The sequence below is a fragment of the Ipomoea nil genome, unplaced genomic scaffold (assembly GCF_001879475.1).
Source record: "Ipomoea nil cultivar Tokyo-kokei standard unplaced genomic scaffold, Asagao_1.1 scaffold0179, whole genome shotgun sequence".
NCBI classification, from domain to species: Eukaryota; Viridiplantae; Streptophyta; class Magnoliopsida; order Solanales; family Convolvulaceae; genus Ipomoea; species Ipomoea nil.
Window position 1 is genome coordinate 1,828,165 of NW_017616607.1, and position 15,924 is coordinate 1,844,088.

The 15,924-nt window shown below is 35.6% G+C and overlaps 1 protein-coding gene across 1 annotated transcript; it reads left to right on the top strand.

Annotated features, from left to right (window-relative positions):
* The first annotated feature begins 678 nt into the window (after positions 1-678).
* Positions 679-3,552, top strand: LOC109179558 (protein FAR1-RELATED SEQUENCE 5-like). Its single transcript, XM_019329057.1, has 7 exons — positions 679-769; positions 1,153-1,745; positions 1,972-2,216; positions 2,469-2,593; positions 2,683-2,955; positions 3,037-3,120; positions 3,161-3,552. Exons 1-7 carry the CDS (start codon positions 679-681, stop codon positions 3,550-3,552), a joined length of 1,803 nt encoding a protein of 600 aa, XP_019184602.1.
* The last annotated feature ends 12,372 nt before the right edge of the window (positions 3,553-15,924 follow it).

The window sequence follows — 15,924 nt, forward strand, 5'->3', positions numbered from 1 at the left end:
TAAGATGGATTGATACCCGGCCCCTTTTTAATTAGAGAATGTGATTTTTATAAAATAATAATTTTTTATCTTTATTCAAATACTATTGACTCTATTACAATGTAGTATCTGTACAATTATATAGACTCCGATCAGATGAGATGACCTACTAGCAAGCAAAATAGTACTCCGTAATATAAATGTGATGCCAAAAGAAAAATGTGTGGCATTTAAAGTTTCCCACTGGATCATGGGTATTTAAAGACTTTAGACACGTGTCGATGATAGCAAATTTTAAAAGAAAAAATTGTGGTACATTTTAAAAGGGTATTATGGTCAAATAACGTTAAGTTTTAACTTTAAATTAAAATATCAAAGGTTCGATGTTCAATTCCTAAAGTTATTAAGGAAATGGAAGCTAAGATAACAAATTAGACGTGTTTATACCATACACCCCGACGTATGACTCTATGTGCGCCCAGCTTCAATACGATGCCGTATGGAATTGGTAAGTAACGGCTTTTTTTTTTTATTGTTCCGTTACTGCCGTAAAGTTTTAAGAAGAGGGAAGTGAGCGAGGGTTTCTAAAGTGATGGTGTCGAACATGTCTGTTGGATTAGAAACACTGTAGGGACGACCATCTTAATCGAGCTGATCTTTGCGATTTGCTCTATATTTCGCAATTGTTGGATGTAAGTCATGGATGAATCGATTGCGCAGCAGCATGTGGCGGAGACAGAGCAATTAACTGATCCGGTTGGAGTGGCAGATAGAGAGAATGTTAATCTAGGTTTTTATATTTGATTTTTAAGATTATTTTGTATTTGTTTGCTGTGTGATGAATATTATTGAATTCGCATGGGATATTGATTCGTTGAATTATATAAGAATTGGTATAGGATTGCTATTTTTGATTGTGTTTGTATTGGATGTTAGTATGGTCTAACTTGAAGATGTTGATCTAGGGATGTTTTATGTGCATTATATGGTTTGATTTGTGCGTTTTTTTTATGCAATTGTGTAGATTTTAGGATTGAATGTCATAGTAAGATGGACTGAAAATATATTTTATGCATTTATGATTATGTATATTGTGCCATGTGTTTATGTGTATTATAGTTATGGATTATGTACATTAATAGTAGGGGTATTTAAACTGTATGTGGTTTGCAGCTGATCAGGATTTGGTAGGGATGTCAGTGTTTTCGGTTGATGAAGCATATGACATGTATAATGACTATGCTTTTAGAGTAGGTTTTAGTGCGAGGAGGGGTAAGCAAAGATATACTTCTGCTACAAAAACAATGAAGACGAAGATGTTTCATTGTTCGAATGATGGATTTAAAAGGATTACAGGAAAATGGTGTTATTCTAAAATTGATGGTCGTACAGGTTGCGGTGCATTTATCCAATTCGATTTACATGAGAATGGGATGTGGATTGTTTCGAAGCATGAGAAGTTGCATAATCATGAATTGGTTCCACCAAGCAAGAGTTACCTTCTAAGGTCACATAGGATGGTGTCTAGGAATCATATTTCCTATCTTACTGATTTGAAGAGCAGTGGTGTGTCTGTTGCAGATGGTGTAAGATTCCTTAAAACACAATCAGGGGGATCACCACTTGTTGGTTTTACAAGTAGGGATGCATATAACTCTTTATGTACCGATGCATTGAACAAATTGGATGGGACTGATTCAAACACACTGATTGAAATATTCAAACGGAGGCAGTCAAGTGAAAGGGATTTTTACTTTGATTTTGAGGTGGATTTGGAGTCAAGGTTGTGTAGTTTTTTTTGGAGGGATGGACGAATGAGAAGAGATTATGATTTGTTTGGGGACTTAGTTCACGATACAACATATCGTACTAACAAATATGACATGATTTGTGGACCTTTTGTTGGCATGAATCACCATTGCAAGAATGTCATGTTTGGATGCGGTTTTTTTTATGAATGAGAAGACTGAGTCATTTGTATGGTTGTTTAAGACATTTTTGAGATCTATGGATTACAAAAGTCCACAAAGTATAATGACTGATCAATGTGCTGTTATGGCTGCTGCAATTGTTCAAGTTTTTCCAAGTTCACGACATCGGCTATGTATATGGCATATTGGTGAGAACTCAAAGAAGCACATTAAAGGGTTAAGAAATCAAAAAGATTTCTTAGATATATTCAATTGTTTGTTGGAGTATATGCATACAGAGGCAGAGTTTGAATTTTACTGGACAAGGTATGTGTCTGATTTATGCTTCGTTATTTTTCTTTTTTATATTATTAGTTTATATTGGCTTATCATTGAATGACTATTTTTAGATTATATTTTACAGAATACAGAATTAATTTTTTGGATCAAGTTTATGTGTATTTATTTGATAGTTTATGTGTATTCATGTATAAGATTATGTATATTAGTCGGTTCTGTATGTGATATCCTGATATGCTTGTAGGTTTACTTTAATATATTTATGGCATGTTATTTCAGGATGGTTACAACATATAAATGTCACAATAATCATTGGATTGAAAAGCTTTATGGGTGTAGAGAAAAATGCTGTCCTGCATTTAATAAAGATTATTTTTCGGGTGGGATTTTATCTTCTCAAAGGAGTGAGACCACAAACCACTCTATTTCTAGAAGGTTGTCTAAGACATCGGACTGTGTGATTTTTATAACACATTTGTTGGGGTTATATCAGAGTGGAGAAGTAGAGAGAATGGGGAAGATGTTCGATGTTCACAAGGTGTACCTATAATGGTGATGGATAATGTTAAGATTTTGTTGCATGTTAGGGAAATTTATACAATTGAGATATACTATTTGTTTGAAGAACAATTTTTAAAAGGTGGATCATGCTATCAAGAGTGTGTGATGTTGGAAGATGGTGTGTACAAGTATCATGTTTGGAGGCCTAATGTTGATATTATTAGGCATGAAGTGATCTTTAACAATAGACAAATGGACATTGGATGTAGTTGCAAGTTGTTCACTGAATTGATGATTTTGTGTTGTCATTGTTTACGCATTCTAAATGTGCATTGTGTTTCTGAAGTTCCTGAGAAGTATATTTTGAAGAGGTGGACTAAAAAAGTCGTTGAAGTTGATAATTTTGATATAATGTCTAGAGTTGATAGTGGTAATGGTGCATCTTCTGTTTGGTTATTAGAAATCATTAGGAAATTTCAGAGGCTTAGCTGTTTACAATCAGGAAAATATCGAAGGACGGAAGATTTGTGAAGAAGCAATTGCAGATGCAAAGAGAAGACTTGAAGCTGAATGTGGTGGTAATTTATTTGGAGAATGTGACATAGGATCGTCAAGTGGTGTTATAAAGGATCCATCTACTAGGCGGATGAAAGGGTTGCGAAATACGAAGATGAGCAGTGTTATTTCAAAGAAATATAACAAAGCAAGGGGACAGAAGCATCTTGCACATATGGTTGCTTCCAAAATAAAATCTGCTGTTCAGTCTCAAGTTGAGGATGATATTTTAAATATTGCTGGTGATGGATATCTTGTGCATCCAAGTTTCGGAGGTTCTAATTTTTGTCATGTTAGCACAATGTGAAGTATGGAGAATAATTAAAGCATATGTTAGTGTTAATCATCGTAGTTATATGTATCATGTACAGAAGGATGTTGAATCATATAACTCAGCAGTAATAAAATAGACATTTATTATAATTTGTGTTGTTTTAAAAGTTTATGTGTATTCATTATATAGTTTATGTGTATTACTTCATATGATTATGTACATTTTTATTTGTGTTAATTACTTTTATATATTTATGTACATTTTTTTTTAGATTTGCAGTTATCAGTATAGGGAAATGATATGCTTATAGAAGTATAATGGAAGTGAGAACTAATCATTCTATTCATACTTTACAACCCTTTATATACATGAAGAAATATGCTAACAGCTAGCTATCTATGTGCAAGCTAATAAGGGAGAATAATAAGGTGAGCCATAGAATTTAAACACAAGAGAAATAAATAATAATAACCACTAATAATACTAATCCTTAATACGCCCTCGCAAGATGGAGGAGCCGTCAGTGATTCCCATCTTGGTACGAAAATGCTCAAACGATCGTCTTCCCAAGCCCTTTGTGAGAATATCAGCAATTTGGGAAGTAGTCGGAACATGTTGCACACGAAGTGTACCATTTACAATATGATCCCGAACAAAGAAATAGTCCAACGCAAGATGCTTCATCCTTGAATGATACACCGAATTTTGACAGACATACGTAGCACTCAAATTGTCACAGTGCAACACCGGAGATTGAGGTAGAACAACCCCCGTATCCTACAATAAATTGTGTACCCAAATAACCTCAGCCGCCGCATTTGCTAAAGCTCGATATTCTGCTTCCGTAGAAGAACGAGCTACTGCCTTCTGTCGAACCGAGCGCCAAGAAATTACATTGGACCCCAAGAATAAAACATAACCAGTCGTAGACCGACCACCATCATGAACACCACCCCAATCTGAATCTGAGAAAGCAGCAAGATGTAACCGAGTGCTACGGCGTAGAAGCAACCCATGAAACACGGTTCCCTTTAAGTAACGTAACACTCGTTTGACCACTTGCCAATGAATTAATAGAGGATTGTGCATAAATTGTGAAAGGCAATTTATAACATAGCCGATATCAGGACGAGTAATTGAAAGATATTGTAAAAGACCAATTACCCTTCGATATACCGTAGCATCAGTAGAAGTAGCAGTATGATCCTTCGGCCGGAATAAGTCAACCGAAGACCCAATAGGTGTATGCACACTCTTGGCTTCATGCATGTCAACCTCTTTCAAGATATCAATAATATACTGCGATTGAGACAAGAACAAGCCATTCGCAGCGGGAATTACCTCAACGCCAAGAAAATGGTGTAACGCCCCTAAGTCTTTAACTGAAAACCGCTGCGCTAAGCAGGAAACAAAACGATCCAACAATTCATTTGAATTTCCTGTGACTACAATGTCATCTACATACACCATAAAATAAATTAAGGCATCATTAGACTGATAAATGAACAGAGAATAATATGCACGGGATTTGCGGAAACCAAATTCAATCAAATATTTGGAGAGCTCCATATACCACGCCCGAGGCGCCTGCTTAAGACCGTACAGAGCCTTTTTAAGGCGACACACAAAAGTAGGATATTTGGGATCACAATACCCCGGTGGCTGCTTCATATAAACCTCTTCAGACAAGGTGCCATGCAAAAATGCATTATTAACATCCAACAGCCGTAGGGACCAATTGTAGGCCAACGCCAAGGTAAGGACAATACGTATCGTAGCTGGCTTTGCCACGGGACTGAAAGTATCAAAGTAGTCCCTCCCTGGTTCTTGTAGGTATCCTTTAGCAACCAGGCGAGCCTTGAATCTGTCAACCATTCCATCTGGTTTTCGTTTAACTCTAAAGACCCATTTGCAACCAATCGGAGGTCGCTTCGGTGGTGGTACCAGTTCCCACGTCCCATTTTTGAGAAGTGCAGCAAACTCATCATCCATGGATTGTTTCCAACGAGGATCCTTCTTGGCTTGGGTGACACAGGTAGGCTCAACCGGTTCTGGAATCGGGTGATTAGCGGCAAAGTTAATGGTTTTATAGTCAAAGTACTTTGGGTTTGGTTTTCGTACTCTCGTTGATCGCCGAACCTGCGTATCGGTAGAAGTAGGTGGCGGCTCAACTGTAAGAGGTGGCTGGGCGGTGGAAACTGATGTTGGTTGGGTGGTGGACGCTGCAGGTGATGGCTGGGCAGTAGACTCCGCAGGTTGCGGCTGAACAGTAGAAGAAAGTGGCAAATGGGCGGTGGAAGGTTGTGACAGCGGAGCGGTGGGAGGTGGTGGCTGGTCGGTGGGAGTACTCTCTGTGATTGGAGCAGTGGAAGCAGGTTGAAACGGAGGGAGACATCTGACTGGTTGGTCGGAGTTAGCAGAATACGGAATCTGCGAATTAGCCACCGCATATGGAAAAATAGGTTGATGATAAGAATTAAAATTAACAGTATCTGAGGAGTGATAGGACGCACTTACAGTGGGAGGTACGGCTGGAGTTGTACGTGCTTGGCTGTACGGAAACACATGATTAATAAACCGCACATGACGAGATATATAGACCCGACCTGTTTTTGGATCAAGACATTTATAACCTGACTGGGACAAAGAGTATCCTAAAAAAACACAAGATATTGATTTTTGCTGGAGTTTAGTGTTGGTGTATGGCTTGAGCCAAGGGAAACATAAACACCCAAAAGGTTTTAATTTTTTGTAATTTGGTGTCATTCCAAATAGAAGTTCAAAGGGTGATTTATGCATGAGATTTATTGTTGGCATTCGGTTTATAAGGTAAACGGCTGTCTGAAATGAATAAGACCAATATGTACGGGGCATAGACGCAAAATCGAGTAACGACAACCCCGTTTCTACTATATGTCTATGGCGTCATTCAGCTAGCCCGTTATGTTCTGGTGTGTGTGGAGGACTCGTAAGATGTGAAATTACACAGGAACTGAAGAAAGGTGTCAATTTAACAAATTCCCCACCATTGTCAGAAAACACAGTAATAATTTTTCGGTTAAGGCGATTTTCAACTAGTGTCTTGAATTGCACAAACACATCATAGACATCAGACTTTTTCTTTAAGGGATAAAACCAAATATATTTTGTAAAATGATCAACAAAAATAATATAATAGTAATAACCGTCAATGGATTTTTCAGATGTACTCCAAACATCAGTGTAAAGCAATTCAAGCGGATTATTACTAGATAAAGTGTTATGAGCAAAAGGCAATTTGTGAGACTTATTTAATAAATAGGACGAGCAATAAAAATTGGAAAGTGAGATAGTGGGAACATTATTATGTCTGAGCAAGGCACCGAAAGCTCTGTTGGAAGGATGACAAAAAATGTGATGCCAAGACGATAAAGAGGGTTTAGTGATCATATTTATCTGAGGAGACGAAGGAAGCCAAGCCCCGTAAACATCATGCACGTTCCTCCCTTGCATTAGTGGCGCCCCTGTGAGTCGATCCTTCACAAGAAAACAGGAATCAAAAAACTCAACTGACACATTATTAGTTTTGCACAACTTGGAAATAGAAATCAAATTTTTTTGTAACTTCGGGACACAAAGAACATTAGAGAGTTGTAAATGACAAGTTGGTGTTGGGATAGCAGTGTGACCGGTGTGAGTAATTTGAAGAGTTTTACCGTCACCAAGTTGGATCTCGTCAGGCCCACCATAATCAGAGACTGACTGCAATAATGAGGGTGATGAAGCAGCATGGTGCGAGGCACCAGAATCGAACAACCATTGTTGCGAACCAGTATGAGGTGATGCTGTAGCATTGATCACGGCCGGCTGTTGCCCAAAGTTGTTCATGTTAACATTATTATCACGAAGAAACCGCATAAGCTTCCGACAGTCTCGCACTTCATGGCCATAAATATTACAGAACCTGCATGTGACATTTTTACGACCAATCAATGCGGATTGGATTTGTTTCGCCAAACTGAATAATTTGATGTTGTGAGTCGGATGGGAAAATTCGCAGGTGCAGTTAATTGAATAATGGGTGAAGTTTTTGTACTAGTGGCCATGAATGGACAGAAGAATAAAACCCAGGAAAAAAAAATATAGGAAATAGATTTCGCTAGAAATTTCCTGCTCTTGATACCATATAGAAGTATAATGGAAGTGAAAACTGATCATTCTATTCATACTTTACAACCCTTTATATACATGAAGAAATATGCTAACTGCTAGCTATCTATGTGCAAGCTAATAAGGGAGAATAATAAGGTGAGCCATAGAATTTAAACACAAGAGAAATAAATAATAATAACCACTAATAATACTAATCCTTAATAATGCTTGGTCCTATGTGTATTCCGTGCATGGATTATATTCAGTAGGATGTTTGATTGTATAAATTAGCAGAAACAAAATATTTGTCAGACTTTTTTTTATTAGTATGTGCACTGTTTTAAAAGTTTATGTGTATTCATTATATGGTTTATGTGTATTACTTCATATGATTATGTACATTTTTATTTGTGTTAATTACTTTTATATATTTATGTACATTTTTTGTTAGATTTGCAGTTATTAGTATAGGGAAATGATATGCTTGGTGTTATGTGTATTCTTTGAATGGATTATATTCAGTAGGGTGTTGGGTTGCATAACTTCGCAGAAACAAAGTTATTTATCAGACCTTTTTTATTAGTATGTGTACTTTTTGAAACGTTTATGTGTATTCATTATATGGTTTGTGTGTATTACTTTATATGATTATGTACATTTTTTAATAGTTTATAGTTTGTGTAGTATTTGCATTGATTATGCACAAAACTATATTGGAATATGAAAAATATAGAATACGAGTAAACATTAGCTTGGATTACCAAAAGGATTTTATACAAATTTCTGATAATTGTCAATCAACAGAAACTTCCAAAAACTGAACCAAAATACAAGTAAGTTTGAGCTTGGATTAGCAGAATTGCTTTTTACAGATTCTTGTTAATAGTTTCACTTCTATTTCTTGTAGATGTCCCTTGCTGACTACATGACTGTTTCCATGTATTCATTGTTCTTCCACATGAGTATGTTTGCTGCATATTTGGCTCTAAGTGACGTAATGAAAGCTGTCTACAATAAATAAAAGATAGATGTTAAAATTAGAACAAAGTTGATTATTACTTACATCATTACCCCCCCCCCCCCCCCCCCCGTAAAACCAGTTTCCCACTTGTCTACTTCAGTCCCTTTGTAAGTTTCCAGGTGGCGCATGCAATACACGCCACAATCTGTTGTGTTCTCTTCATCCTGCCATGGCATTTGAATGCACTCCACTTGAATATTCTTCACTTTCCTAGCAAGGGAGTTTTTCTTTGACTATAGGTATTTGTAGAAAGCTGTTTTCTGCACAATATAGTAATTGTAGTGTTTAATTAATTTGAGTAATGTAGATATTAAACTATAGGCTATAGATATTAAATATGAGTATTAGTATATCTTACCAATTTGGCTGGGCAGTTCTCATATCTGTTTTTACTTGGTATTCCTTCAGGCAATAGTTTGTTGTCAGTGATCTGAAGTTTTGATTTGGGGATGTTAAAGCACATTAAGTAGTAGTGATTGTGCCTCAACATTGTAAAGAAAATCTGAAATGAATAATCAAAAGGGATTTAACAAATTGTGTCAAATACAAACGTAAATTCAATAATCTTAGAATTCATATAATTAGGTATATATATATATATATATATATATATATATATATATATATATATATATATATATATATATATATATCTTTACTTACAAGAGTTGCATTAGTTACATCAATAGCAGTCCCCCTCAACTGGTAGTCAATATTTGTACAGAAGTCACCAACATTAATATTCCTAGCTTTAATTTCAACCTTTTCAAGCGTCATCTGTAAAGAAGAGGTTGGGTGTCATATAATACATTGTTTAAAAAAATGCTTAGTTCAAGACGTGTACTTACGTAAGCAGCTTCTGAGAATAAGATCCTCTTTGGTTGATCAATTGCTCTTTTCATATTAATCACGGTCAATCTGTGTGCCCAAATCTGCAGGATATTGGTAGCTAGTTGTCCACTTGCCAGTGTTGCAATGTCCTCTCTTGTTGCAAACAGATCATGGGCAGAAAACAACATTTAACTGGAAATAAACAAAACAAGTTGATATTACGTTTTGAAATCTTAAAATAATGCACAGGTATGGAATTGAAGTTCACAATTTAAAGTAATCTACTGTTGCCCCATAATGTAAATGTATAGTGTACATAATGTTATGAAGTAATACACATAACGTATAACCAGGATACACATAATTTTGTGTTTAAGAATAGCTTTTATTTATGATGAGGTATAGCAACTGAAAACATTTATTATAACAAGTTATAGAAGAAATACATACTAAGAAGTGTATTCCTCTTCATTTGGTGGCAGGAACTCATAGTCCGAGATCAGTTTTTCCCTGGCTGAAACATTCTTGAGCTTTGAAATGTTGTTTGTCCAGTACGGGGATCGACAGGCTAGAGGGAGGTTCTTGAATTTTCGCTGTGGCCTTTTCCGGACATTGACATCTTCAACATCATCTTCAGATTCAGCCATGATGCTTTGTAGAGACAGAAAAGTAATTATTAACATGTTTTAACTTTTAAGCAATAGGCATAATAGCATGATTAAATAATTAATAAGGATAAAAATGTACATAATATTATAGTAGAATACACATAAAATATGAAAGCAATATACATAATCACATTTGGTTTATGATTGATGAGATATTAAACTGAACCATAAATGTACATAATTACTAGATTAAACACACATAAGGATACTGTTAAGTGATAAGTGAGTTTTACCTATCAAACTCAATTTGCTTTGGAGTTTTTTGTTCTGTGGCTGGTAGTGATTGGGTTGACCCATCAGCCATGTCATCAACCAACTGCTCCAAGAGTGTTGCAATTGGGGTAACTGGTGTTGTATTTTCTTCCATTGTTTGTGGTGGTGGTGTGGTGGGTGATGCTGATAGTGTTGTTGCTTGCGGTTCAGATGTTGGTTCGTGTGGAGGTGGTGTTGTTTCAGGTGGAGTTGCATTTGTTGGGGCTTCTTCAGGAATGCTTGGTGTAGTAGCATCACAGCCAGTTGGCGTTAGCAGATGAAATGTGGGTGCAGGTATGTTAGTAGTCGACATGTTCTTCAATGTAGCCAGGAATGCCGCTTCAAGTTCAGCAACTGCATCCAAGAAACTTGGCTGGTTGTATATATCGTCATCTCGTAGCAGGCTCTCTGGTGGGGTTGGATTCGGGCTTGGTGTGAGGTTGGCATTGGTGGATAAGTTGCTGAATACATTCTTTATAATGTCAAGGACAAAGGTGTTTGCCCCAACCCCTGCCATGGCCTCACCAAACTCCATAATGCTCGTGGTCATTTTTTTCAATGTTTTGGTGACCTTTTCAACTTCTTGACCTTGTGGCAGTTCATGAGGTGGTGGCTGATGTGTAACTGGGATATATTCAACAACTTTTCCCGTTCCAAAGCCGCCTATGTTTCTTTCAATCTTGACCCTTGCTCTCAAATCGCTTGAAGTCCATGAAGTGATTGTGGGAATTCTCTTTCTGACTATCTCTCCTCTAACCTGCACCTTGTCTCGGTATGCCATCTTCAAATAGAGAAACAAAACAAAAAGAAAAAAAAAAGATAAACCATTCAAAATTAATATCAGTTCAGATTAATAATGTTCAGGATGACATAGTAGAATACACATAACTTCATTAAAAAATGTACATAATTATAAACTATAATGTACATAATGTATATCAAGAATAAACAAAGTTGTAGGACAATATACAAAGTGCATACCATTAGGAAAGTTGCAGGCCCAGTGAAGGCTGCCTCACGCTTGCTTCTCCATGTTGAGGTGGTGTCAACAAGAGATCTTATTGTGTAAGCACACCAGTTGAAGTCTTGGATTTTGCTGACATCATGTAGTGAATAGAGGATCCTGTAGTTGCAAAACATGTTCTTGAATCCTCTTATCAATGTGGAAACAGTGTAGATTATAAAGTCACGTTTGAACATGTCGCCATGATCACGCCTCTCAATGATGCCATTCAGCATCTGGCTTGTTGTTGGTGTACCTGTTTTTACACCCCACCGTTCTCTCCAAAGTGCAACCAAGCTCTTGTACTGTGGGTCTTTGCTCGTTACTTCAGCCTCTATAACAGTCTGTTGGCCTCTGGGGATACCAAGTGTTGAATGTACATCATCATTTCCTAGAAGGAGCTCTTCCTCTTCCATATGTATCCAGCATCTACCAACATCAAATCGCTCAAGAAGGTATCTCAGAAGTTCACCATCATATGAAGAAAGTGTTGCACTTAAAAGGGATCCAAATCCCATATCTCGAACAGCTTGGTGCTGTTCCGGGCTCAAACTGCTCACAAGTGCACATAGCTGCTTTGGGGAGGTCCGTACAGCTAAGCAATCACTGTGTTTTGGTTTTTTCTTCTTTTGTTTTTCCTCCTTTCTTATCCTCTTTGGGGTTTTCTTATGTTCGGCAGTTGTACTGGTGTGGGTTTTCTTTTGTTTTTTGGCAGCAGGCTGTTTGGGGTCATCATTGGTACCTGTTATGATTTCAACATTTGCTGGTTCAGAAGATGTTGCACCTTTTGATGCAGTAGCAGTATTTTTCTTTCGTTTACCCTCTCTGGCAATTTCTCGTAGCGTAGGATCAGTAGTGATTGGAGGTGTTGATGTAGGTGCAATATTCTTTTTTTCTTGGAGATCTCCGGGGATTAGTGGTTGTAGTGGTTGACATTTCTGTAATAACACAATACACATAAACACAACTCTAAGTAATATGTAACACTAATATTAACACCAAACAGGCAGTAGATTGGGATTGAGAATTTTACAGGGGTGCAAATGTATAATGTACATAATGTTATGAAGTAATACACATAATATATAACCAGAATACACATAATGTTGAGTATAAGAATAGTGGTTACCTATGATAAGGTATAGCAACTGAAAACACTAATGTACATAATCTTATATCAGAATAAACACAAGTCTAAGTAATATGTAACCCTAGTTGACACGGCTGTAATAACATAATACACATAATCACAGTTTTAAGTAATAGGTATAACACTAATATTAACACTAGACAGACAATATAGTGGGATTGAGAAGTTTACAGGGGTGCAAATGTATAATGCACATAATGTTATGAAGTAATACACATAATATATAACCAGAATACACATAATGTTGAGTATAAGAGTAGCGGTTACCTATGATAAGGTATAACAACTGAAAACACTAATGTACATAATCTTATATCAGAATAAACACAAGTCTAACTAATATGTAACCCTAGTTGACGTTGTTGTATTAACATAATACACATAATCACAGTTCTAAGTAATAGGTAACACTAATATTAACACCAGACAGACAATATAGTGGGATTGAGAAGTTTACAGGGGTGCAAATGTATAATGTACATAATGTTATGAAGTAATATACATAATATATAACCAGAATACACATAATGTTGAGTATAAGAATAGCGGTTACCTATGATAAGGTATAGCAACTGAAAACACTAATGTACATAATCTTATATCAGAATAAACACAAGTCTAAGTAATATGTAACCCTAGTTGACGTTGCTGTATTAACATAATGCAGTAACGAATGTCTGGAATGTAGTAATATCATGCTCATAGTGTTATGTAATCGTAGTTATGCTCACCTTTTCTTCGCGCTGTTGTATTGTTCTTGCAGAGGAATGTGATGATGGATCAGAGTTTGCAGTTTTTGCTGTCTTTTCGCGGAAAATAGTGATCGGTTTTGAATGCTTGAAATTGGTAATGGAGAGACTTTGTGAAGAAGAAAAGTTTGATATATATTTAAAAAAAAAATAAATAAAAGGCGATTGGACGGACGGAGATGCGTCCGTCCCGTCAAATGTCACTAACGGAGGGAATTCAAAACGACACCGTTTCAGAAATAGGCGCATAGTGCAGAGTGCAACATGGTGTATGGTATAACGATTGTGTTATGGGATGAAGAAAAGTTGAGTTTGGAGTGAAATTCAATTGTCACGCTACTTATCAGGCCTGGTACCAACAGATTGATATTCTTGATATAAACATTAAAAATTACTGGCTTGACTTCCACTATGATTTTGGCCTAATATTTTATAAACAGACAGTTATATGACAAATTTTTTATGGTCTTTTATCATACATTAATACATAATTTTGAAAGTTATTTAGTTTAACTTTTATCCACCTAAAATAAATGCAAATTAAGTTAGGATGCTGTTGTGTCCATTTTGAGAGACCATAGATAATTATGCATTTTATTTGGTGACTTTGAGTTGCAACTTGCAAGCACATTCAAATAAATACTCATATTACTATTAGCCAAAACAGTAGGTAGGGACATAAATGTGGTGAAAAAAAAGGTGCGAAATTTTTAAAGATTTCAACGGGAAAGTAGATAAGGTTATGAGATCTAAGGATCTGTTTGGTTAGCAAATGAGAATTGAAAGTAGAATGTGAATCAAATACTTAGTAATGGTAATAATTTTGGCGAAAGTATTTTACATGTTTTGTAGTAGAGTAAAATTTGAATAATTATCAATATTGATGTTTGGTTGTGTATAAACTATAATGAAAATAAATGTTTGAAAAATACAAAATAAAAAAAAAATAAGTAAGGTAATTGATCTCAATATAATGACATCCAAATCATCAATATGAACAAAAAAAAAAAAAACAAAACAAAACAAAAAAAAAAAAAAACAAAAAACAAAAACAAAAAAAAACAAAAAAAAAACAAAAAAAAACAAAAAAAAAACAAAAAAAAAAAACAAAAAAAAAAAACAAAAAACTAAGGCACAAGTGTCAAATAGGTCCATCTACTAGTTCGAAATGCTCAATTCCCCCATCAACTAAAACATAATCTAATTAGACACACTTACCTCCAAAAATTTACCGATTAACTTTTTTTGCAGGTTACCTCCGATTGAGTCCGACTTGGCCCAGTCACTAATTATGTGGCAATGATGACATGACAATTAAATAACAAAATTTGATGACATGGAAATTAAATAATAAAATAAAACCATCCTAAAAAAGAATTACGAAACCCTAAATGGCTAAATTGTTTAATTCCTAAACTGTAAACGCACGACTATTCCTAATCGTTTATCAAGTGATTCCTACCTAATCTTTTATGTGATTCGTAATCTTTCGTTTATGCGTCCTTCAACAACGCCTGAGAAATCGTTTATGCGATTCCTAATCTTTCGTTTATGCGAAACGGATAGTGAGATTAGGAAGTAATTAAATTCGCAAAGATGTTGATATGAAGAATGAACAGAGATTATGAATAATGGACGGAGATTATAAAGAACTAGAGATGTGCGTTTGAAAGTGAACTTTCTATGCGAACTGGAGATGTGCGGACGACGGTTGAGCAGACGAGACCTTCGTTACCGTGCGACTCGACGAAACAGCCTGACCATCACCACCATCAGCGGAAACGTTAACATCGGCCATAGGAACGACCCAAGCTGATGAGAGGTTTAGGAACTGTGTCTGTGAATAATTAATGATCACAACTGCTATGAATTATAGAGAGAGTATAATAAGTACATAGGAGAATCCTAATACAAATATAATAAACCAAGTAGAGTCCAGTAGTAAAAACAATACTAATAGTGCGTTGCGAACTGGAGAAGTGCGTTGCGAACCGGAGATTAAGGGTTCTAGAGATTAGGAAGTAATTAAATTCCACATCATCATCCATTTTTATTTAAATAAAATTACATGTCAGCCGTATGGATGGGCAACCTGAAGGTAACCTGCAAAAAAAGCTAATCAACAAATTTTTGGAGGTAAGTGTGTCTAATTTGATTATGTTTTAGTAGATGGGGGGAATTGAGCACTTCGGACTAGTAGATTGGCCTATTTGACACTTGTGCCAAAAACTAATAGTAGTAATCCAAACTTAAAAATTATATTACCAATAAGATGAAAATATATCCCTTTTTAATTAAGGAATGTTATTTTTAATTGAAGGGGTAATGTAAATAATAATAACATTGATGAAATAAGATAATAATTTTTTAAAATGATGTGAAATATGGATGCACTTTTAAAAGTGAGTTGAAAGTGCACTGATGTAGAAAAAATAGTAAATGAATTGCAGATTTGATTATTTGAAATAGGACTATTTTCGAAAGTGAGAGAGTATTGCAAGGATAAGGATAGCTTTATAACTTATTTTAACTACAATTAAGTTATAAACTTTGTTTGCTAAAACATGGAAGCTTAAAATAATGGGTATTTGACTGAAATG

Excerpts from the sequence above, each read along its gene's own strand:
- LOC109179558 (XM_019329057.1), top strand. The coding sequence starts at position 679 with ATGGATGAATCGATTGCGCAGCAGCATGTGGCGGAGACAGAGCAATTA. Across the intron at positions 770-1,152 it reads TAGAGAGAATGTTAATCTAG|CTGATCAGGATTTGGTAGGG; the intron begins GTTTTTATATTT and ends TGTGGTTTGCAG. Across the intron at positions 2,594-2,682 it reads GATTTTATCTTCTCAAAGGA|AGTGGAGAAGTAGAGAGAAT; the intron begins GTGAGACCACAA and ends GGGTTATATCAG.